The following is a 26,003-nucleotide window of genomic DNA, read 5'->3' on the forward strand; positions in this document are numbered from 1 at the left end:
TACAAAATGTTCAAATTAAATTTAATGATCAGCACAGTTATCTAGACAGAACTTTTACCCATTATTAATCACTTACAGCTGGATTATATCAATCCTGTTTAAAACTGTCCTCAAAAGGATTTAGTGTAGCTCTGTACAAGCTAAAGCAAACATCGTAAAGTTGTGTGGGTGATAAGACCTCTGCAAATCAGGAAACGTTAACATAAACAAAGGTCTATAATTTGCATTGAGAAATAATGGTGAAGCTGTAAGCGTTCCCCATTAGGATGATTAGAAGTAACCTCTGCAGTATAGTTCTGTGCAGTTAAAGAGAAAAAAACACAGGTGTTGCTCATCCAGTGATGCTTTGTGCTTCAATTGAATGCACTGCTACAGCCTTCTCTGGTATAAACTACAGAAATCAATGAATTTATGAGAAATTCATGAGAATAGAAAACTGCAGGCACTGTAAATGTAAAAAAAAACTCTCGATATGTTCTGCTTCAGTGTGTGAGGTTTGGATGTGTACTGAATCATATGTACTGCAGAAAAGAATCCCAAAAACCTCAACGTTATCATTGTTACGATAACAGAATTCACATGTTAAAAATAATATTTATTTTAGTGCTTATGATTTTTGAACTTGTAACTTTAACTATGTATAAATTCCAAATTTTATAGTTCTGGTCTGCAAAATATCTAAAATATTAATAATTGTGCATTTAACTCCTGCTTTGTTATCAGTTGAGATCTACTAATCTGATACTGTACCTGCTTGAGGACAAGCATATTGATGGACAGAAGTTGTTCCTGGAAATTGACATCTGACAATCACAGATGGGCTAATAACCATCCTGTTCAACTGATGAGATTTTTCTGTGAAGCTCATACCAAAGACAAAACATTGGTACACAACTGACTGCAGAATACAGGACAAAGAGCACAATTCATAAGTGCTCACATTATGCACTGAACTAATTCAGCTGAGAAATTATTAAAGTAAATATGGTAAATTTTAACTTCTGATAAAGCTTACAATACTGCAAAGAAATCAAAGATCATCCTGCAAAACAGAATAAAAATAACAACAGCATAAAGTCAGGCAGCAACTACAGAGTACATGTCGACAATAAATTATTGCTAAATTGGATATAAAGTTTTCAACAAGAAATAAAACTTATTGAAAGGTTGACTTAAAAGGAAAGAAATGAAGAACTAATAGTAAACTTTTTGTGAATTTGATGTAAGTTAAAGAAAGGAAATGGCAATACATTAGGCAAGTTAACTCTTATTAGTCTGCAAAAACATTGGTTCTTTTCATTGTTTTGACTATAACCAACATTCTGGACTTTATGATTGATCAGAAACTCAACTCAACCAGCAATATAAATTCTAAGTACTTTCTGACTCCTTTCTACCGTTTAAGTAGATTTATTTTAATAACTTTGATGAAATACTCTCCACTTACTTGCTGGGAAAGTTGACATGGAAGGTAGAGCATCCCATTTGATTTTTTACACTATGCACTGCTCTTAACTATTTATTCCCTCCACCACTGAATCACTGCAGTGTGTACAAACCTTGGGAGGTACTGCAGTAATTCATATACTGGATACACCAGCAGTGCCTTCCAATCCCTTGACGAATACCATTAAGAATGATATGGACTTCAAGTCTACATGAAGACTGCCACATGAGGTTTCCCCTTCCATTTGAACAGTATCTGGGTTTGGAAATATATCACCATTTCTTTAGCATTATCAGATTTCAATCATGGCACACCTTCCTCAATAGGACTGTACAAATTTCTTCTTTAAGAAGAATACAACAGTTCAAGAAAAAGCTCACTGCCATCTTCTGAAGTGGAACTGGTCATTAGCAATATACACTGGCCTTGACAATGCTGCCCAGATCCCTATACATAAATTTTTAAAAATACATATGCATGAACTTTAAAAACCTTCTAGCTGAGTTACATAACAGAAACTTGGAATTCTGATATCACCTAGACCTATTCAACCTAGTAACTAACAACTAACTTCCATTCTTTACTTAGGGAAAATTGGTAAATCTGTTTCAAGTGTTGATCTCTTTCTTGAATGTTGTCATCATTCTGCATAGATCATGATATCCATAGCATAGTAAATTTTAAATTGTCCTTTTCAGGTGGGTTTTGGGAAAGGAATCAAGAATGAATCCAACTGCACTACACAGACATCTGCCGACCGGTCAAAGTAATTGGGTGGGAGACAAAATTCCCCATCAAGTCTGAAGCCAGGCAGTGTTATTCACTCTTCCCCCACTGGTTTGTGTGCTGCACAGAACCCTTTGCCAAATCTATTAGAAAGGATGAGAGCATAAGTAAGGTGACATTGCCTGGCAGTGGAGCACCCAAGTCAAATTTTCCCTGTATATGAATGATGACATTGTGTTTTGCACAATATATGATCAGTTCATAGAACAATCACCATCTGTGATGAGTTTGAGCTGGCACTGGAGGCCAGAATCAAACACTGGAAGTGTTGATGGCTCGTCGGTAGCAGGCCTAACCATTCCAATGTCCCCTTCATTGTCAGGTCCGACTACCTGAGTGTGATGAGGATCTGGTTGAGAGGGCTGAGGCATATAACAAGCATTGGCTGGAGTGGATTGAGAAAGCAAAACAAAAATTGGACCTGTGGAAATGGCATTCTCTGTCAATAACTGGGGAGAACTTATCAGATGTGATATATTCTCAGAGGTGCTATATTTGTTGCAGGCAAGGCCCATTTCTTGATATTCTACCCCAGTCTTCATCTGTAATATCTTTCAGTTTAAAAAAAGTGCTTACATTACTGCATATAAAGACCAATAATGCAGAAGTGATTTTTAAACTTTATCTTCCTTTGCATAATTTTTTATCATGAATAAAGTTTATTTTATAAATATAAAAGAAACATTTAGAACATCGATTTCTCAAACTTCCGGTAATGTCCCCCCCCCCCCCCACTTCACCATTCTTCATCCCCTTTTTCCTCTCTCACCTTATTTCCTTACTTGCCCATCACCTCCTTCTGGTGCTCCTCTCCCCTTTACTTTCATCCATGGCCTTCTATCCATTCCTATTCGATTCTCCCTTCTCCAGGACTATATCCCTTTCACCAATCACCTTCCCAGCTTTTTATTTCATCCCTCCCCATCCCGGTTCCACCTGTCACCTTGTGTTTCTTTCTCCCCTTGTAAATCTACTCCTCATCTATTTTTCTCCCATCCATCTGAAGTATTATGGCCTGAAGTGTTGACTGTTCTCTTTTCCATAGAAGCTGCCTGGCCTTCTGAGTTCAACCAGCAATTTGTGTGTGATGCTTGGATTTCCAGTGTCTGTAGATTTTCTCTTGTTTGTGCTTAGAATATCCTGAGTGCATTTAGCAACTTACTGTTGTCAAAAGATTAGGAATTGGTTTCAAATATCTTTTTTGGCATATTTTAAAGGCAATCAAATCAACGTAATACTTAAAGAAGATAGAATTAAAATGCAATTACATTTGAAAATATTAAATGATAATTAAAAGAATTAAAATAAAGAAAAATAATCTCCACTTTCCTTTCTCCACATTGTTAGTTATGTCTATACACCAGTCCCCATCCTGCATAGTACTGGGGGTCCAGCAGTAAAGTGCATTAGGCCACTTTTCAGGATTCAAGTGTGAGCTAAGCCATGGAACAGAACGCTAGATGTATGGGCATTTGATCTCCAACTCATTCTGAACATTTTTCACACATGCACAAATCCTTGGTAATTCATTTTGATCCACCTTTTGACCCATCTCTGATACAAAATTTTATCTCTCGGAAAAATAACGGTGCAGAGGTTAATCTCCAAGTATATGTTGTTAGCACCCTGCTCTACCTCTCCACCATTTCCTTCATATGACCAGAATATCGATTGTCTGCCTGCCAGTTTTATATGAAATAAAATTTCTTTGCTAGCATTAGGAAGAAGAACCAATTGTTCTTTTAACCTTGCAGCAGGACTTCCATCAGCACACTGGGACATTGCCTTATGCTACAGGAGCTGGTTCAGTGTTTCAATGGTTCCATTTAATATTACAGAATGTACAGTATACAGCATACAACCTGAAATTATTACTCTTCACAGACATCCACAAAACAGAAAAAATGAAAGAAAAATGTTATAACTCCAATACCCCCTTCCCCTCCCACACATAAGAAGATAGCTCACGATCTTAATTCTCAACTCAGGTTTTTAAAAAATACAAAGTCAAAAGAAAAAAAAATTGTTTGTCATATTATCACTCTACAAGACCCTTGGCCACGATGTTAGGTATTCTGTTCTTCTATATCTAAAATATACTAACATTTTGATAACATTCCAGTCTGCTTCATATATCAAAGTTTCTATTACTTTAATGTGCAATTTATCTAACATTCTCAATTAGATTCTTACTTTGGCTACTTTCCAGTTTCTCATTATGCCACATATTAACTTTCTAAACTACTAATTTATGTTCTAGTCTGCAAGTTACTTCCATTATCAACTTTTCTTCATATACCTTCTGAAGAAATTTCTAAGATTCAGTTGTACAATGAAGATCATTGTTTTAGTGAGTAACATATCAGTTAATTGGAATTTGTTCTATGGTAACCACTCCCTGCATTTTAACTAATCTGAAAAATAACTGATTTATGATTGGTAACTTGGTTAAATGCAGTACACTTTCAGGTTTACTGATCCCCATTGGAATGTTTCACCCTGTGCAGAGACCAGTACTTACTCTCAGAAGGTCAAACCAGGCGGACGCTGTTTATGGTCATGTGTGTGATCATCATGATGTTCATCAACAGATCTTATTGTCCTGTCATAAAAAGAAAACGGGAGGTCCATGACTATTATTTTATGAATAGGCAGATTGTAGTTTATTATCATATTGTTAATTCAGTGTTGTATTATACACACTTTCCACACACAATTATTTCACAAGGAACAATATGACAATTGCTAGTTAAAAATACATTTAAGCCCTGCAGAAGGTGGTATTGAACTGATTTCTTGCATCACTACTAATTTCTGTTGAGGGCCCTTCCACAGTGATGAGCAGGAAGTGGTTAGACCCAGTTACAATGAGAAAATATGTTCTACATTTAAGTCAGTGGCAGCTAATTCTGGCAATGTGTCTGCAGATACATTGTTCCTGCTATCCTTTGTTGAGGTGATAGTGGGCATAAATGAATTTAGTGTTATTTGCTGGTTGCCTTGTCCTGTATGGTACTGAATTTCCGACCACCACTGAGAGTTTGACCATCAATGAGTGTTTTAACCACTACTCAACTGAATGTGTAGATTAACTCATCAGACTCCTGACTTGATGGTGGAATGGATTTGACAAGTCAAGGGGTGAGTTACTTGTCATAAGATACAATAATCAACATGATTTTGCAACTACTAAGTTTTATGTGATCATTCCAATTGAGTTTTTGGTCAACAATGACTCCCGGGGTGTTGATCATTATTAATGTTATTTATTAGGCTGTAGGTGGTTAGACTCTCCTTTTGGAGATAGCAATGTTGGGCATCTGCACAATGTGAATTATAATTGCCACTTAACACCTGAATGTTATCTGGAACTTATTATAGGTTCACAAAGGAAATTTTCTGAACAGCTACAAATGAGTTTGACTACCATAAAAATCAGTATTATAATCCTTGATTCGGTTACCATGTAGCAAAGATCATCAATGAAACAAATGAACATTATTGGGCCAAGGACACTGCCCTTGAAACTCCTGCTTTGATATCTTGGGACTGAGATCATTGACTTCCAACAACTACAGATATCTTCCTTTCAAAAAAGTATGACTACAGTCAGTCAACATAAAAATCAACACCTTTTAAAGTGACTGCATTGCAGTGCATACTTATTAACAATTACTGGACCCTAAAGACTACTTGCTTTTAAAGGCCTTAATAAATTCCATTATTAAACCTTGCATGAATATTGGAAAAATATGCCAATCAGAGAAGCTCAATATAACTACAGCCAAGCACTTTGTTAATGCATTGGCCCAGTTTCCACCTGCACATAAAAGAAGAGAAACCCTGTGAGCTAAGCACTATGAGATAATGAGAACACAACCTTCTTGAAAGCCTTTAAACTGATGTAATTTTTCACAATTAATATACACTCAGTAACCACTTTATTAAGTACACTTGTACACCTGTTTATATATGAAAATATCTAATCAGCCAATCATATGACAGCAACTCAATGTTTAAAAGTATACAACATAGTGAAGAGGTTCAGTGTTGTTCAGACCAAACGTCAGAATGGAAAAGAGATGTGATCTAAGTGACCTTAATCGTGGTATAATTGTTGGTGCCAGATGGGGTGGTTTGAGTGTCTCAAAAATTGCTGATTTCCTGGGATTTTCATGCACAACAGTCTCTAGATTTTACAGTGAATGGTGCCAGAAACAAAAAAAAACATCCAGTGAGCAGTAGCACTGTGGGTAAAAACATCTTGTTAATGAGAGAGGTCAGAGGAGAATGGCCAGCCTGGTTCAAGCTGATAGGAAGGCCACAGTAACTCAAATAAACACAGGTTGAATGCACAATGTCAAACCTTGAAGTGAATAGGATACAGCAACAGAAGACCACAAACATACACTCAATGGTCACTTCTTTAGGTAAAGAAGGTACCTAATAATAAAGTGGCCACTGTGTGTATAGCAAAACTGAACAAGTGCATAATTAAAACTGAGCTCACAAAACTGAGGGCCTATGTAAGTTGTTGTTTATATATGGCATAGCTGTTTGCTGTATATTTGCATTATCATAGAAGTATTTCCTATTTAGAATAAGGATTTCTTTCTATGTAATGTTTCAGTGGGTTCCAAAGTTTTATTGTCCTGGCAAGAAAATAAAATGAGGCAAGAGCAATGCTGAGGGCTCTAATACTGCATCAGTTTTCCCACTGCAATATTATTCTCGAACAATTGTCATGCCACCAATATATTATACCAGGAAAGAGGACACAGCTCATGTAAATCAAAATTATTCATTTAAACAATAGGCCTATTGAAGAAGAACATTTTATTCCAATGAGGAGACATCTGGCTATTAATGAATTTTTGTGTAAATGATTGTTCATTTATTATCCTCAGGTAATGATTCAGGCTGGCACACCACTCTCAGAACATTAGCAACCACTCTTAGCCTGAGTTTAGGGTGAAAATTATATATTACACAGTATTGAAAATTATATATTACACGGTATCTATATATCAGACGCTATGTTTATCAGCACAGGGGCACCTCAGGGGACTGTTCTGTCCCCCTTCTTGTTCACTGTCTACACCTTGGAATTTGGTTACAACTTGGAGTCTTGCCACCTGCAGAAGATTTTGGATGATTCGGCAGTTGTGGGCTGTATCAGCCAGGGTCAAGAGGCTGAGTACAGAGGAATGGTGGACAGCTTTGTTGAGTGGTGTGGGCTGAATCACCTGCAGCTCAAATCACTAAGACAAAGGAGTTGATGGTTGAATTCAGGAAGGTGAAAACACCCTGCATTCCCATCTCCATCAAGGTAATGGATGTGGAAGTCATTGGGGACTACAAATACCTGGGAACTCACCTGGACAATAAACTGGACTGGTCTGAAGATACCGGGTCTCTGTATAAGAAGGGACAGAGCCAAATGTACTTCCTGAGGAGGCTCCAGCCATTCAACATCTACAGTACTATGTTGCAGATGTTCTATGACTCAGTGATGGCCAGCACTCTTTTATACACTGTTGTCTGCTGGGGAGCAGGGTGAGAGCAGTTGACTCCGAGAAGGTCGATAAGCTCATCAGGAAGGCTGGTTCTGTTCTGGGGGGTGGAACTGAATTCCTTGATGTTTGTGTCTAAGAAGTGGATGCTGCAGAAGCTGTGGAGCATTATGGACAATCCTTCTCACCCCTCCATGACATACTGAACAAACAGAGGAGCACCTTTAGTAACAGACTGAGGTGCACCACTGAACACCACAGGAGATCCTTTCTCCTTGTGGCTATAAGACTTTACAACTCCTCCTTCTTAAGTATATGAGTGTATGGTTTCATTGCACATCTGTATTTTGCAACATTACTTTTTAATGCACATTTTGTATTTTTTTCATACCTCAATACTTACATTTTGTATTTTAATGTATATATTTCTGACTAAGCAACCATGCAACAATAATTTCCTAATGGGATAAATCAAGTCTGTCTTATCTTAACTTATGTATAAGAAGTGAATCCAAGCTATGAGTGCTGAAGAATGAAGCTGCAGCCTCTCCTAGTGTTGCCAAACCAGAGGCTTCTCCATGTCCATTTGATAGTATGAGCCAAAAGACACCAATGAGAAGTAAAAACAGAGCTCAAGTTTCACTTCACCAGCACTTTCAACATCAAACAATTATAACATCTCCATGTCCAGCTAAGACTGACTAACTTACTAACTTATTGAATCTTAGTAATGTGTATGGTCATAACATATATTTGCATTTACTGACCCGACATTAGGAGGGTAAAATGATAGTAATTTGGAAATCTTCATACATTCATTTTATGGGACCACTCTGATAATACTGTTCTTTGTGCTGTGTTACATTATTAATGTGTGTACTAGGATAGATTCAGATCAGATCTAATTGAGTAAAACTGGACACCAAGAAATATGCTGGATCATTAGTAAATTAACTTTTAAAGTCCATAACATTCTGATACTTCAAGGAAGATAGCTATCACATTAAGGACTTGGACAATTTTCAGGCATAAGCTGATTATTGGCCAGAATTGTACACATCACATATGAGCCAAGTCCTCTCTGACAAGCGAAAGTTAAACCACCTCCCCTCAGCATTCAATGACATTACCAACATCTCATGTATGTCTCACCTTCAACCTTCCAGGGTACACCATTGACATGGAACTTAACTGGGCAGCAGCACAACTGCCATGACTTTAAGAGGAGATCAGAGTATGCCTATCTTGTAGCAACTGAGTAACTTAATGATTGACCAAAATACTTCCATTATCGGAAGAGGCAAATCATGAGTACGATAATTTTTTTTCAGTCCCAATAAGATTCAACGTTCAAGATTTCAGCACCTTTCTGTATATATGTAAGTGTCCTTAATAGCATTGAGCAGTTTTGACTACCCGTTGTACAGCCTTCCTGCCCATTCCGTACCGAGCAGCGATGCAGCTGTAGGATACTCTCTCTGTGCACCTTAAGCAGATACCACCTTTGAGATACCACCTAGGAAAATGTAACCTGCTTGGCCAGCACCTTAAAAACTTTCTCTTCTACAACTAATACAACAATGCTTACATGCACATGATGCAACTCCTATTCTTGCAGCCTCTATCACCTGGAAGGCCAAGGACAAAAGGCACTTAGAAGCACGACTAGCTGTAAGTTCTCCCACAAGTTAAACACCATCCAGACATTCTTCTTCAGCTCTTCTCACTTTCTCCAGACTCAGTGGATACCCACATTGGCACCAGCTATGCCAGCCTTTTTGTTTCCTACGTGGAACAGTCCATGTTCCATACATTCCCGGTAATGCTCCCCAACTCTTCCTCAGCTACATTACCAATGGCACTGGTGCTGTTTCATGTTCCCACGCTGAGTTCAATTTCATCATATTTTCTCCAACTTCCACCCTGCACTTAAATTCACTCAGTCCACTTCAGACACCTCCCTCCTCCTTCACTCTTCATATACATGAGTAGTAAAATATTTATGTTACATTTCCATCTAAATGTGCAATGTGCACTTTATAGTAATTTGTAATAAGTAGTATAGTAAATAGTACGTACAGCAGGACAGTCAATATACCATAGAAATGCAATTGTATCAGTGTGAATTAATCAGTCTGATGGCCTGGTGGAAGAAGCTGTCCGGGAGCCTGTTGGTCCTGGCTGTTATGCTGCGGTACCATTCCTGGATGGTAGCAGCTGAAAGAGTTTGTGGTTGGGGTGACTCAGGTCCCCAATGACGCTTCAGACTCTTTTTACACACCTGTCTTTGTAAATGTCCCAAATAGTGGGAAGTTCACATTTACAGATGCTCTGGGCTGTCTGCACCACTCTCTACTACAATTGAGGGAATTACACTTCCCATACCAGGCAGTGATGCAGCCAGTTCATGCCAAACTTCTTCAACTGTCTGAGGTGAAAGAGGCGCTGTTGTGCTTTTCTCACCACACAGTCGGTATGTACAGACCACGTGAGATCCTCGGTGATGTAGATGCAGAGGAATTTAAAGCTGTTCACCCTCTCAAACCCAGATCCATTGATATCAATAGGTGTTACCCTGTCTCCATTCCTCCTGTAGTCCACAACCAGCTTCTTTGTTTTTATGACATTGAAGGAGAGGTTGTTCTCTTGACACCACTGTGTCAGGGTGATGAATTCCTCTCTGCAGGCTGCCTTGTTACTATTTGAGGTAAGGTCAATCTATGTAGTATTGTCAGCAAATTTAATTAACAGATTGGAGTTGTGGGTGGCGACACAGTCATGATCTCAATCTCTCTGTCTATTTCTGAAGACGAACTGTCAACTGACATCTTTTATAAACCTATCAATTCCCACGGTTATCTTGACTATACTTCTTCTCACCCTCAGGATGGAGGAGAAATGCCCTATATTCCATCTGGGTAGCCTCCAACCTGATGGCATGAATATCGATTTCTCCTTCTGCTAAAAAAAATTCCTTCCCCCTCCCTTCCTCTTCTATTCTTCACTCTGGCTTTTTACCTCTTCTCTCCAGCCTATCACCTTCCTTTGGGTCCATTTCTCCTTCCCTTTCTCCTGTGATCCATTCTTGCCTCCTATCAGATTCCTTCCTCTCTAGCCCTTTACCTTTCCTACCCACCTGGCTTCACCTATCACCTTCTAGCTGTCCTCCTCCTCCTACACCCATCTTTTTATTCTAGAGCCTTCCCCCTTCCTTTCCAGTCTGAAGAAGGATCTTGGCCTGAAGCATCAGCAGTTTACTGATTTCCATAGATGCTGCCTGACATGCTGAGATCCCCCAACATCGTGTGTGTGTTGCTTTGGAAATATGTTACCATCTCTTCATTATCACTGGGTCCAAATCCTGGAACACCTAGATTACGTTCAACACAAAAGGTGCAGAAAGAATCTCAGCATCACCAAGAACAATTGCCTTGTAAAGGCAACAACATCTTGGTTTTGAATAAATGATCAACAATACACAAAAAAGACCCCTCTGACACACCAGAAAGAACTTAATTACCTCTTTTGGCATTATTATGAGACAGGTATCATCCCTAATAAACTCTCAGTAACTAAAGGAAATATATCCTTCTAATTTTACTACAAAGCATAACACCAGAATCACTAATGTTCTTTAACAAAAATAGTTTGTACTTGTTTATATTTTATCTTTAACAAAATGTCAGAAGGTTTCTCATAAAATTAGACATTAAGTCGTGTATGGAGATATTAATGAAGGTGGATACAAACATTATCCAAGACATGGGCTGCAAGGAAGTTCTTAAAGGAGGAAAGATAGATAGAGAGGCAGAGATTTAATTGTCATTCTTTTAAAGACAACCTGTTAGTAGTGGAGTGATTAAAACTAAGGCAAACCAGGAAGCCAAAGTTAAAGGAATATACAGGGCTCTGAAGGACTGCCAGCTGGCAGAGGTTACAAAATGAGAAATGGTTGAGGTTATGGAGGAATTTTAAGAGAAGTATATGAACTTTAAAATTAGCACACTGCTCAACTGAAAATTAATGTTGTTATCACATGGTTAATAGCAAACAAGACATGGACAGCAGAGTTTTGCATCAGCTCTGCATTCATGTCCAGAAATATGAAATGGCATCAAAAAGTGTTCCAGGAACATAATAATGGAGGCAGCAGGGATAACAGGTGGCATTGTATGGGTGAAATTTGAGATCTTTGAAATGGCACAAATATGCTCTTGAATATATTATAAGGTGCAAATGTGACATCATTGTGGATAAAAGTCTGGTGTAGGCTTGGACAATTGCTAGACGATTGTTAATAACTGAGTCAGGGCTTGTGATAGAATTGAAAACAATGCCTTTGAATATCCCAACATTTAGTATGGGTCTGCTTATTCTCTACTGGCACTGCATACCAGCCCATAGACTGACCATTTAGAGACAATGGGGTCAAGAAAGCTACCTGGAGTGTATAGGTTCATTCTTTGGAAAAAAAAATCTCTTTTGAAAATTAATTCAAATACTACTAATTTCTCATAAAAATTATGAAACAAAACTGATCAATACAGAGTCATAGAGTACCTTAGCACAAAAACAGGCCCTTCGATCCATCTGGTCCATTCTGTCTAGTCCATTGAACCGCATCTGGACTACAGAATAACCCTCCATACCCCTCCCATTCATGTACTTATCCAGAATTATCTTAAATGTTGCAATGGAACACAATGGAACCGCGGTACCATTTCCACTGGCTGTTGTTCCACACTCACATCACCTTCTAAGTGAAGAATTTTCCCCTCAGGTTTCCTTCAAATATGTCAACTTTCACCTTTAAGTAATAGGGGGCAGAAGGGAGTGTAGTTGCTATTACAAAGAGAAAGTGTTTGGGAAGCTGAATGGTCTGAAGATATATAGATTACATGGACCAGATGGACTACAACCCAGCGTTCTGATAGAGGCAGGTGAAGAGATTGTAGAGGCACTAATAGTGATTTTTCAGGAATTACTTGATTTAAGATTGGTTCCAGAGGACTAGAACATTACAAAGGTCACTGCACTCCTTAAGAAGGGAGGGAGGCAGAAAAACAGGAAATTATAGGCCAGTTAGCTGACTTCAGAAGTTGGATTCCATTATTAAGGATAAGGTTTTGGTGTACTTGGAGGCACATGAAAAACAGCCAAAGTCAGCATTGTTTCCTCAGGGGAAATCTTGCCTGACCAATCTGTTGGAATTATTTCATATATTAACAAGGAGGAGAGACAGAAGAGAGTCAGTGAATATTGTTTACTTGGATTTCCAGAAAGCCCTTGATGAGGCAACACACATGAGGCTGCTTAATAAGTTAAGATTGCATGGTATTACATGAAAGAGGTAAGCATGGACATAAGATTGGTCATCTAGCAGAAGGCAAAGAGTGGGAATAAAGGCAAAATGCTCTGGTTGGCTGCCGGTGACTAGTTGTGTTCTGCAGAGGTTGATGTTGGGACTGCTTTTATTCATGTTATATGTTAATGATTTAGATGATGGAATCGATAGCTTTGTGGCCAAGTTTGAGGACAATATGAAGATAGGTGAAGGAGCAGGTAGTGCTGAGGAAGGAAGGAAGTAGTCTGCAAAAGAACTTACAAAGATTAGGAGAATAGGCAAATAGGAGATGGAAGTAGGGAAGTTAATGGTCATGCACTTTGGTAGAAGGAATAAAGGCAAAGACTATTTACAAAACAAGGGGAAAAAAATAAAAAATTCGAGGTGCAAAGGGACTTGGGAGTTCTCATGCAGGATTCCCTGAAGGTTAACCTGGAGGTTGGGTCAGTGGTAAGAAAAGCAAACACAATATTAGCATTTATTTCAAGAGGACTAGCATATAAAAGCATGGATATAATTCTGAGGCTTTATAATGAGTAACAGATGAGCAGCATTCAGAATCAGAATCAGGTTTAATATCACGGGCATAAGTCATAAAATTGTTGTTTAACAAAAACAGCATATTGCAATATGTAATAATAAAAACTATTAATTACAATAAGAAATGCATATAAAGAAAAAAAATGAAATTAAATAAGTAGTGCAAAAAGGGAGGAAAAATACTGAGTTAGTGTTCATTGGTTCATTGTCCATTCAGAAATCTGATGGCAAAGGAGAAGAAGCTATTCCTGAAACATTGAGTGTATGTCTTCAGGATCCTGTAGCTCGAGAAAAGGGCATATCCCGGGTGATGGGGTCCTTAATGATAAGTGCTGCCTTTTTTACACATTGCCTTCTGAAGGTATTCTGGATGCTGGAGAGGCTAGTGCCCATGATGGAGCTGGCATAGTTCACAACTTTCTGCAGCTATTTATGATCCTGTGCAGTGGTCTCACCATACCATATGATGATGCAACCAGTTAGAATACTCTCCAAGGTACACCTGTAGAAACTTGCAAGTGTCTTTGGTGACATTCCAATTCTCCTCAAACTCCTAATGAAATATAGTCACTGCTATACCTTCTTTGTCATTGCATCAATATGCTGGGCCTAGGGTAGTTCTGAGATGTCGACACCCAGGAACTTGAAACTGCTCACCTTTTCCAATTCTGATCCCTCACTGAGGACTATTGTGTGTTCCCTCAACTTCTCCTTCCTGGTCCATAACTAGCTGCTCCGTCTTACTGACGTTGAGTGCAAGGTTATTGCTATGACACCATTAAACCAGTTGATCTATCTTCCACCTGAACACCTCATCACTATCTGAAATTCTGCCAACAATTGATGTGCCAGCAGTAAATTTATAGATAGCATTTGAGCTGTCCTGGTCACACAATTGTAGGTGTAGAGAGAGTACAGTAGTGGACTAAACATGCATCCTTGAGGTGCACCAGCATTGATTTTCAGTGAGATGTTATTTTTGATCTACACAGACTGAGAGCTTCTGGTGAGGGAGTCAAGGATCCAGTTGCAGAGGGCAGTTTGACAGCTCTGGGCCTGTACTCATTGGAGTTTAGAAGAATAAGGGGGTATCTCATTGAAACCTATTGAATATTGAAATGCTGGAGAGCATGGATGTGAAGAGGATGTTTCCCACAGTGGTGGAGTCTAGCACTAGAGGACGCAGCTTCAGAACAGAGCGATGTCCATTTAGAACAGGAATGAGAAAGATTTTCTTTAGTCAGAGGGTGGTGAATCTGTGGAATTCTTTACCACAGATGACTGTGGAGGCCAAGTCATTAGATATATTTAAAGGGAATGTTGATAAGTTCTTGATTTGTCAGGGCATGAAAGGTAATGAGGAGAAGGCAGGAGAACAGGGTTGAGAAGGATAATAGATGAGCCATGATGGAATAGCAAAACAGACTCACTGGGCCAAATGACCTAATTCTGTTCCTATATTTTATGGTTTTATAGTCTTAACCTTTGGTTTTGTCTCACCCAACCTCAATGGAAAATGCCTGCTTGCATTTACTCTACCTATACCCCTTATAATTTACTATACTTCTCAAGCTTCCCCTCATTTTCTTACGCTGCTGGGAATAATGTGTTAACATATTCAGGATTTCCCTATAACTCAGGGCATCAAATCCCGGCAACATAAATTTTCTGTTCTCTTTCAACCCTATTGATAACTTTCCTGTAGATAGGTGACCAGTGTGCACAGATATGTGCTAGGGAAATTCTAGGCCGTTTCTAGAGTAGGTTGCATGGTTGGCACAACATTGTGGGCCAAAAGGCCTGTAATGTGCTGTATATTTCTATGTTCTATATTCTATGTTCCATATCTTCCATGTTACTACTTCGCAAGTAGGCTGTCATGGAATATAGTCAGATAATTTGATAAATATTTGACAAAGTGAGCAAGTGTTATGTGTCAGTTTTAAGCCCAACGTGGTAGGGCAGCGAGTAGAATTTCCTAGACCCTTACCTTCTGCTATTCCTACCCTTAAAGGGTGACCCACTTCCTGCCTGGATCCTGCTCTGCAGCTGAGTCATATACAGTTCATATCTTTATGTAAAATACAACATTCCAATTATGTACAGTGAACATAAGTATCAATATGTGAGCTTGCCACATACTTTGAGGTTTGGGAATTTGGTTAAGATCTATTTGTGTTCAGAGGCTTATGGATTGACTTCCTTATCTCCACTGATGTGAGGAACCACCAGGGATAATTTGAAGCAAGAGGGAAGTAAATGGCAGGACTCTATTGCACTGGTGTACAGAGGGATCTTGGATGCAAATTCATTGCTCCCTGACAACACAAGCAGCTAAGGTGGTAAACAAGGCTTATGACATGCTGGCTGATATCAGCCAGGGCAATGAATATAAAAATTGCTAAAGCATGTTGTAGATGTATAAAACTTTGTTTAATCAATTCAAGTACAATTGTCATTGAACCATACACTTATAGTCATGAATACAGCCAAACGAGACAGTGCTACTACAGGGTCAAGGTGCAATTACACATCACCAACAGTCAGACACAGTGAGCACACAAAAGATCACAATCAAGTAATAAGAGTAAAAGTTAGACCACATTTGGAGAACTATGTGCTGTTCTGGTCACTGCAATACAGGAAGAACATGGAGGCTTCGGAGAAGGTGTAAATGAGGTTCACCAGGTGGTTGTATGTGTAAGGAGAGTTTGGATAAATATCAATTGTTTTCTCTGGAGCTTCAGAGGCTGAGGAATGACCTGATAGAAGTTTAGAAATTTATGACAGGCATAGATAGCCAGAGTCCTTTTTCCAAGGAGGAAATTTCAATTACAGGGGTTAAGGTGACAGGAGAAAAGTTTAAAGATGACTTGTGTGCAATTTTTTAAAATAGAGAGTGGTAGTTGCTTAGAATGTGCTGCCAGGGAAGGTGGTGGAAGCAGATAGCAATGCTTAAGAGGCACTTGACAGGCAGGGAGAGATGGGATTAGTTTAAATTGGTATCAGGATCAGCACTGGCCGTGTGGGCCAGCCCCTGTGCCGTACTATTCCAGGTTCTGTGTTCTATGAGTACAAAACTAATGGGAGATTTGGTTGTCTGTTAAGGCCCACTCATTTTGAATTTACTTTTAAGTGAAAAGGAAAATAAAAGAGATCCAAAGGCATTTATTTAAACATAAGAACTTTTCAGTTGGAAGAAATGTGAGTGGTGTTCAATTAGTTAGGTTTCTTTTCTGTGAAGTAGCACTGCAGCTAGTCACTGAAACTATGCCTGACACCAATGGATTTAGGCCTCATCTTATGTAAACTTCCTTCAAAGTTGTGGATTCTGTTATGCTTGTTTATTCTTCAAATCTTTTAAAGAAAAAAATGTGCAAAGCAATAAACAGCCCTGTTCTAAATATTAATTATGCGTTCTATGCTCCACATTGTAAATGGATCCAGGGAAACACTACAAGCATTGCAGTGAAATCTACAGACCTGTCAATGCACAGAAATCTAAATGAAACACATTGCCAAAATATTGATGCTTGTACCATTCTCCTCAGATGTAAAGCAAACGAACTTCTGGGGGATTGCATCCACAGGAATTTGAGCTGTGATCATCACTAATTTACTGGTAGTCTTTCCTTCATGAGGAACAGTCCTTACCAAAGAATAAGGCTTCATTGTAGTCACCTGAAAGAAGACCTGAAGCCCCAGTCATCTGCTCTTTCATTGCCCATGATAGCTATCTCCACTGTTCAGCTGTTAATGTCAGAAGCAGCATCACCAGGAAAGGAGCACAGCACAGTTTGGTCATTGACAGCTTTTAAGACAAATCAATTTGATTCACAATTTTTCGTAATTAAGGAGAACATACAGATACATCCTTGTCATTTTATACAGCCTATAGTTTCCCCAAGATTCAGGTTATAGCTGATGATACTCAAACCACATTGATATTGGCTAAATACATTGAATTAGCTATCTTAACAAAAAGTTATTTGGCTTCTTCATTATCCACAATCAGCTTTCCAAGGGAGAGGATAAAATTAGTAGTTGGCTTCTGATCTAAGCAGTTTGCCTTCTAAATTGTTGCTGAAACTGAAATCCCTGAACATCAAGAGAAAACCACCTCAATGAGGCGTATGCAGATTTCAAGCCAGTGATCAAAAGGTTAAACATGTTGTTTAAAATATCAACGCGAGGAAATCTGCAGATGCTGAAAATTCAAACAACACACACAAAATGCTGGTAGAACGCAGCAGGCCAGGCAGCATCTATAAGGAGAAGCACTGTCGACTTTTCGGGCTGAGACCATTAGTCCTGACGAAGGGTCTCAGCCCGAAAAGTTGACAGTGCTTCTCCTTATAGATGCTGCCTGGCCTGCTGTGTTCCACCAGCATTTTGTGTGTGTTGTTTGTTTAAAATATGTTTCCACTAACTGTGTCATGGTCCCAATCATTTATTCCCTACTTTGCTCCTAGTTTCTGTTGATTGTACCACGTTGATTAGGCTACAGCTGTTTGGGACAATCAGTCGGATATCTGCTCTTCATTCCCCACCTTTATCACAGAGTAGAGAAAGTTCTTTGACTACCCTGTCCGTGGTAAAGATGCTGCTAAACATCTACTCACCTTCTGTCAGGGCTCCCGTATTGTCGCCGAATATTCTGTGGAGTTCCGGACGTTAGCGGCCGACTCGGGGTGGAATGGTGAGGTATTCCAAGGAGTTTTCTGGAATGGCCTCAGCGACATGGTGAAGGACGAGTTGGTGGCAAGGGATGACACCAACAGCCTGGATTCATCGATCTCCCTAGCCACCAGACTGGACCACCGTCTTGGAGAATGCCATAGGGAGAGAACTGATCATCCACCCCCTTTGGCCATTCTACGGCACCCTGTACCATCTCCCACCAGCACGAGCCTCTCTCCTCCTCCAGCTCCTGGAATAGCTCCCAGCCCGGCCATTTTCATCACCCCAGGAGAGGAACCAATGCAGCTGGGACGGAACCGTCTTTCTCCCACAGAGCGGCTCCGGAGATTGAGATCGGGGGTGTGTCTCTATTGCGGCCAGTCTGGCTACTTCTGTGCAACCTGTTCCTTTCGGCCAAAAGGGAGAGCTCGCCAGTAGAAACGGGGACCTTGGTGAGCCAGACAACATTCCCTTTTGTCCCCCAAATCTGGATGCAGATCCAAGCTACCTTAAGTTATAACCAACAGTCCCTGCCTCTATCAGCTCTAGTGGATTCCGGCGCTGAGGGAAACCTGTTGGATGAAGACATAGCTTCCCAGGCCGGTGCTCCTCAGGAGCCATTGAGTACCCCTCTGGAAGCACAGGCACCGGACAGTAGACTTCTGGCCCAAGCCACTCATTGCACACCTGTCTCTTATTCTCTCTGGGAACCTTCGGGAACAGGTACAATTTAACTTAATTTCCTCTCTTCAAGCTCCCATCATTCTTAGGTACCCTGGTTAAGCCGCCATAATCTCCACATCATTTGGTCCACTGGGAAGGTAGCCAGCTGGAGTCCGTTCTGTCACTTCAATCGGCCCTTTCCCTTGTGAAAGTCACCGCTATCTTGTCGGCCGCTGAAACCCTCGACTTATCCAAGGTTCCAGCAGAGTACCACGATCTGGGGGAGGTATTCAGCAAACATCGGGCTCTTTCCCTGCCTCCACACCGTCTTTATAATTGTGCTATTGACCTTCTCCTCGTAGCTCCTCTACCTACCAGTCGGCTGTATAACCTGTCCCGACCAGAAAGGAAGCAATGGAAGCTTACTTAAATGAATCTTTCACGGCGGGCATTATCCAACCCTCATCCTCCCCTGTTGGTGCAGGTTTCTTCTTTGTGGTGAAGAAAGACAGTTCTCTGCATCCCTGTGTTGACTACCAAGGCTTAAATAGCATACCCTGTGGTGAACTATGTGCCTGTCGGGACACGCCCCTGCTGACTGCTCCTGTGGCTCCTCCCACAGGCCCCTGTATAAAGGAGACCTGCGGCCTGAAGATCGGCCTCAGTCTCCAGGACCTTGTATGATAGACACTCACTCCTGGTTCCTTCTTCCAGTCAATAAAAGCCGATATCTCGCCTACGTCTCAGTGTGAGTTATTGATGGTGCATCAATTTTGTTGACTGGAAGTTTTTAAACATGGAACCCGTTTTGCGTCCGGACCGGTTGGATTTGGACCCTCAAGACCCTGACGCAGCTCTCGCTTTTGAACACTGGCTTGCATGCTTCCAATCGTACTTGGCGGAGCTTCGTGCGACTGAACCCGCCGTTATGCACAGAATCCTACTCTCGAGGGTCTCCTCCAAAGTTTACTCCTTTATCCGGGACCTGCCGACCTACGAAGGGGCACTGGACGCCCTCAAACGACAGTACCTGCGGCCGGTGAACACCGTCTACGCAAGACATCGCTTAGCTACCCGGCAACAGCGGCCTGGCGAATCGTGCGCTGAGTTTCTCCGAGCACTACAGACACTCGTCCGAGCTTGTGACTGCAAGACGCTCACGGCAGAACAGCATGCGGAGCTGCTGGTGCGAGACGCCTTTGTGACGGGACTGAGGTCAGTGTACATGCGCCAGCGGCTGCTGGAGAACTCGGATCTTACCTTAAGCTCGGCGATAGAGAAGGCCAACGCTCTAGAAGCTGCGCGGCATAACGCCGACGCTGTCCAGTCGCGCGATTCCCCGCCGGTTTCGTGGACGCCTCAGACCCCGCCACCGCCGGCTCCCGGGAGCAAATTTGCCAACGCCGCCGCCAGTCGCCATTCCACGAGCTCCCCGACCCAGACCACAGCTGTGGCCCGTAAGAAACTCGTGCTTTGTTATTTCTGTGGCCAAAAGAAACATCCTCGACAACGCTGTCCAGCGCGAGAAGCGACCTGCTCCAGCTGCGGAAAGCGGGGCCACTTCGCCAAGGTCTGTAAGTCTCAACCTCGAGCGGAGTGCAGCGCTGCGGGTGAAACATGGGGGCCGCCATCTTGCATGCCGGGATGTGGGCGGCCATCTTTGTCGACGTCAGCACGCCCCGCCCCCGATCCTCGGATGCTGACCGGGTACCCCGGATGTGAGCGGCCATCTTTGTCGGCGTCAGCATGCCCCGCCCCCGACCCTCCGATGCTGACCGGGTACCCCGACGGCGATCCAACTCTGGCCACTGTGACTCTCGACCAAAGCGCCCCACACCAGCTTGCAAGATCCATGATGGACATCCAGGTGGAGGGGCATTGGACTGGATGCCTGTTTGACACGGGCAGCACTGGGAGTTTTATTCACCCGGACACAGTGCAACGCTGCGGACTTGCAACGCGGCCGGTCAGTCGGAGGTTCCATTTGGCCTCTGGGTCGCAGTCCGCAGACATCCGGGCGGGTTGTGTAGCGACTTTGGTGGTGCAAGGCACAGTATATCGGGACTTTGAACTGCTGGTCATGCCTAATCTGTGTGCACCTGTGCTATTGGGGCTGGACTTCCAGAGCCATCTCGAAAGTGTGACTATGGTATACGACGGGCCCCTCCCACCACTCACTGTCAAGAATCCTCAGTTTTGTGGGACTTCTTCACATACCCCGCTACTGACCACACACACACACGGACACACACATCCCATCCAGAACCAGGCCAACAGCTGCGCTACCGACACTTGCAGCCTCTCCACTCTCAAGATCCCTCCCCCACCGCTGTTCGCCAACCTGACCCCCGACTGTAAACCTGTGGCAACCAAAAGCAGGAGGTACAGCGCGGGGGACCGGGCCTTCATTCAGTCGGAGGTGCAGCGGCTGCTCAGGGAGGGGATCATTGAGCCGAGCACAAGCCCTTGGAGGGCCCAGGTGGTTGTTGTTCGGACTGGGCAGAAAAATAGGATGGTGGTGGACTATAGTCAAACCATCAATAGGTTTACGCAGCTTGACGCATACCCCCTACCCCGCATCGCGGATATGGTCAACCAGATTGCTCAGTATAAGGTGTACTCGACAATAGATCTGAAATCCGCTTATCACCAGCTCCCCATCTGCCCAGAGGACCGCCCCTACACCGCCTTCGAGGCGGGCGGCCGGCTCTATCACTTCCTGCGCGTCCCTTTCGGTGTCACGAATGGTGTCTCTGTCTTCCAGAGGGAAATGGACCGGATGGTGGACCAGTACCAACTGCAGGCCACATTTCCCTATCTGGATAACATCACCATCTGTGGTCATGACAGGCCAGATCACGACGCCAACCTCCAACGGTTTCTCCAAGTGGCCGCAGCTCTGAACCTTACTTATAACAGGGACAAGTGTGTTTTTGGTACCACCCGCCTTGCTATACTTGGGTATGTCGTGGAAAACGGGGTTATTGGGCCTGATCCCGAACGTATGCGCCCCCTGTTAGAGCTCCCTCTTCCCACCACTCTCAAGGCCCTCAGACGGTGCCTGGGGTTTTTTTCCTATTACGCCCAATGGGTCCCCCATTACGCAGACAAGGCTCGCCCCCTGGTCAAGTCTACCTCGTTTCCCCTCTCTGCTGAGGCCTGCGCGGCCTTCAACTGCATTAAAGCGGACATTGCCAAAGCTACGATGCATGCAGTGGACGAGACCGCTCCCTTCCAAGTGGAGTGTGATGCCTCCGATTTCGCTCTGGCTGCTACCCTTAATCAGGAAGGCAGACCAGTAGCATTCTTTTCTCGCACCCTCCAAGGCTCTGAAATTCGGCACTCCGCGGTGGAGAAAGAAGCCCAGGCCATAGTGGAGGCTGTTAGGCACTGGAGGCACTATCTTGCTGGCAAAAGATTCACTGTGCTGACCGACCAGCGCTCGGTTGCGTTCCTGTTCAGCAACCAACAGCGGGGCAAGATCAAAAATGATAAGATTTTGCGGTGGAGGATAGAACTCTCCACCTACAGCTATGATATCCTGTACCGGCCTGGCAGACTCAATGAGCCCCCTGATGCCCTATCCCGGGGAACATGTGCTAGCACACAGCTCGACCAGCTGTACGCCCTTCATGCACAACTTTGCCATCCGGGGGTCACCCGATTTTACCATTTTGTGAAAGCTCTGAACCTGCCGTACTCCCTGGAGGACATCAGGACGATGACCAGGGACTGCCAAATTTGTGCCGAGTGCAAACCGCACTTCTACTGTCCTGACATGGCACAACTTGTCAAGGCCACCCGCCCTTTTGAACGCCTGAGTGTTGACTTTAAGGGCCCCCTTCCCTCCACTGACCGCAACGTCTATTTTCTCAGTGTTATTGACGAGTTCTCACGGTTCCCCTTTGCCATCCCCTGCCCCGACACCACTGCCACGTCCGTCATAAAAGCCCTGCGCCAGCTCTTCACTCTGTTCGGGTATCCCTGCTATATCCACAGTGATAGAGGGTCCTCCTTTATGAGTGAGGAGCTGCGCCAGTACTTGCTAGCTAGGGGCATTGCTACCAGTCGGACCACGAGTTATAATCCCCGGGGTAATGGCCAGGTAGAGCGGGAGAATGCCACAGTGTGGAAGGCCACACTTTTAGCCCTTAAGTCCAAAGGGTTGCCGGTCTCTCGATGGCAGGAGGTCCTCCCTGAGGCACTGCACTCTATCCACTCTCTGTTATGTACGTCCACCAATGCCACCCCTCACGAACGCCTATTCTCTTTTCCCAGGAAGTCTGTCACTGGGACCACCCTACCAGTTTGGCTGACGTCCCCGGGGCCAGTGCTGCTCCGGAAACATGTGAGGAGCAATAAATACTCCCCGCTGGTGGAGAGGGTTCACCTTCTCCATGCGAACCCCCAGTATGCTTACGTGGTCTTACCTGATGGGCGGGAGGACACGGTCTCCATCCGCGACCTGGCACCCGCAGGTGCAGCAGACCACTACCCTGAAGGCTCTCCGGTAACTGTGAACCCTGCACCAGAGGTGACACCGTACTCACCAGGCCCTACACAGACTCCTCAAGACACTTGTATACCGGGCGTTTCGTACGCATTTATACCAGGCGCCTCGCACATGCATGAGGGATCACCGGCGCCTAGTGGGCAAGAACACGCGCAACCCCCGTCCCCTGTGCAATCGCCAATGTTGCCGGCACCTATGCGGTCACAGCCGGTGCTACGTAGATCGCAGCGACAGATTCAACCGCCTGATCGGCTTGACTTGTAAGAACCTTCGCTACATGAGGACTTTTTCAAACGAAGGGGGGGTGAATGTGGTGAACTATGTGCCTGTCGGGACACGCCCCTGCTGACTGCTCCTGTGGCTCCTCCCACAGGCCCCTGTATAAAGGAGACCTGCGGCCTGAAGATCGGCCTCAGTCTCCAGGACCTTGTATGATAGACACTCACTCCTGGTTCCTTCTTCCAGTCAATAAAAGCCGATATCTCGCCTACGTCTCAGTGTGAGTTATTGATGGTGCATCATACCCGTAAAGAACAAATATCCACTACCCCTTCTCAACTCTGCTTTTGAACCACTTCACAGAGCCACCATCTTCTCCAAGTTGGACCTATGAAGTGCCTATCATCTTGTCAGGATAAGGGAAGCAGATGAGTGGAAAATAGTGTTCAACACCCCTCTTGGTCACTTAGAATCCCTGGTCAGCAACGCCACCGGAATGTCTCCCTTTGAATGCTCCCTCGGTTACAAATCCCTCTGTTCTCCACTCATGAAGATGACATCGCTGTGCCTTCTGTTCAGGCCCATCTCTGCCGGTGCTGCAACATCTGGAAAGACACATGTGCAGCCCTGCTCCACTCAGCCGACCGCAACCAAAGGATTGCCAATTGCCATCGGATTCATGTACCTGATTATCAGCCTATGGAGAAGGTTTGGCTCTCTTCTAAAGGCATCCCCCTCAAGAACAAGCCCAGAAAACTCAGCCCCCTTTTCCTAGGACCATTTGAGATTGAGAGTATTATTAACCCCCCAGTGGTCCGACTCAAACTGCCCAAATCTATGCACATCCATCCTACGTTCCACGTTTCCTAATTGAAGCCACTATCAGGCCTTCGCGCTCTCCAGCTGAACCCCCTCCACCCGCCTGGATCATTGATGACTACCCAGCATACACCGTCCTGTGATTACTGGATGTGTACCGCCGAGTTAGGGGCCTCCAATACCTGGTCAATTGGGAGGGATACGGCCCGGAGGAACATTCCTGAATTCCCAGCTCCTTCATCCTGGGCCCTTCCCTCATCCAGGATTTCCATCAAGACATTCCTGACAAGTCTGGAGGATCGCTTGGAGGCTCACGTTGAGGAGAGGGTACTGTCATAGTCCCAATTGTTTATTCCCTATCTTGCTCCTAATTTCCATTGATTGTGCCTCGGTTCCAACCATTAATTTCCCAATTGCTTCTAATTCACTTTGATGAATTCACCTGGCATCCATCAAGAACTGCAGTATAATAACCCTGTCATCACAAAGACTAGACTCCAGTTTGTTGGTCTTCTCCCTGTGAGATAACTATGTCTCCTGACTGCTTAGAACCATTTGTTCTAAGCTTATCTCCAGTTTCAAGGTTTACCTATGAGACTCCTTTTCTCTGAAACAAGACTCCGTGTCAAGTCTCCGTGTCAATGTTCCATATCAGGGCTCTGTGTCAAGACCCTCCTGTTTGCTGTTTGGTGTTTATGCCCGTGTAAGCATCCAAGCTCAATCTTCGTGTCTATGTCCTGCACTTGGGTTCACTTCCTTCGCTCATTGTAGCAAACTGTTCTGATTACAATATAGTAAATTCCTGATGGAGACTCTTCACAATATCGCAGTTCAGGAAGGATTGAGACCTGATATATTTGCAGAGGAGTCAAATATCCAGGTACAGTCGTCCCTCGGTATCCACAGGGGATTGGTTCCAGGACCCTCTGTGGATACCAAAATCCATGGATGCTCAAGTCCCTTACATAAAATGGCATAGTATTTGCATACAACATACACACATGCTCCTGTATACTTTAAATCATCTCTAGATTACTTATAGTACCTAATACAATGTAAATACTATGGAAATAGTTATACTGTATTGTTTAGGGAATAATGACAAGAAAAAAAATGTCTGTACATGTTCAGTACAGACACAACCATCGTAGCTCTTCTGGGAATGTTGATGCTGCCTCGGCATTAGCCAATGCCAATTCTCCCATTATCTTTAAGGTTGTAGCGCTTCACATAGCTAGCCAGCCATCCCTTACTAGCCTTAAACTCCTTCCTCTCGCTCACAAGTAGCGAATAAACGAGATGTGAGGTGAACAATGCTCAAACGAGTGCTGGAGAGACTGAAGATCTGTGAAATGGCGGGAGGCTACAGCAGGGTATGCCTGCACATCACTTCATTTGCGTGGATTCAGCGTAGCACTCGGCGCGTGGCAAATTCAAGTTTTGCTTTTTGGAACTTTCTGGAATTTTTTTTTGAATATT

General features: G+C 43.2%; 1 protein-coding gene across 4 annotated transcripts in view; it reads right to left on the reverse strand.

Annotated features, from left to right (window-relative positions):
- Positions 1 to 26,003, reverse strand: part of saxo4 (stabilizer of axonemal microtubules 4) — a 155,267-nt gene that overhangs the window by 37,133 nt on the left and 92,131 nt on the right. For all 4 annotated transcript variants that reach the window (XM_059975676.1, XM_059975678.1, XM_059975675.1 and 1 more), the window contains one exon: positions 4,755 to 4,835. In XM_059975676.1, the coding sequence (XP_059831659.1) occupies positions 4,757 to 4,835 (79 nt within the window). In that variant the 3' untranslated portion in view covers positions 4,755 to 4,756. The remainder of the gene's footprint in view (positions 1 to 4,754; positions 4,836 to 26,003) is intronic.

The sequence above is a fragment of the Hypanus sabinus genome, chromosome 7, assembly GCF_030144855.1.
Source record: "Hypanus sabinus isolate sHypSab1 chromosome 7, sHypSab1.hap1, whole genome shotgun sequence".
NCBI classification, from domain to species: domain Eukaryota; kingdom Metazoa; phylum Chordata; class Chondrichthyes; order Myliobatiformes; family Dasyatidae; genus Hypanus; species Hypanus sabinus.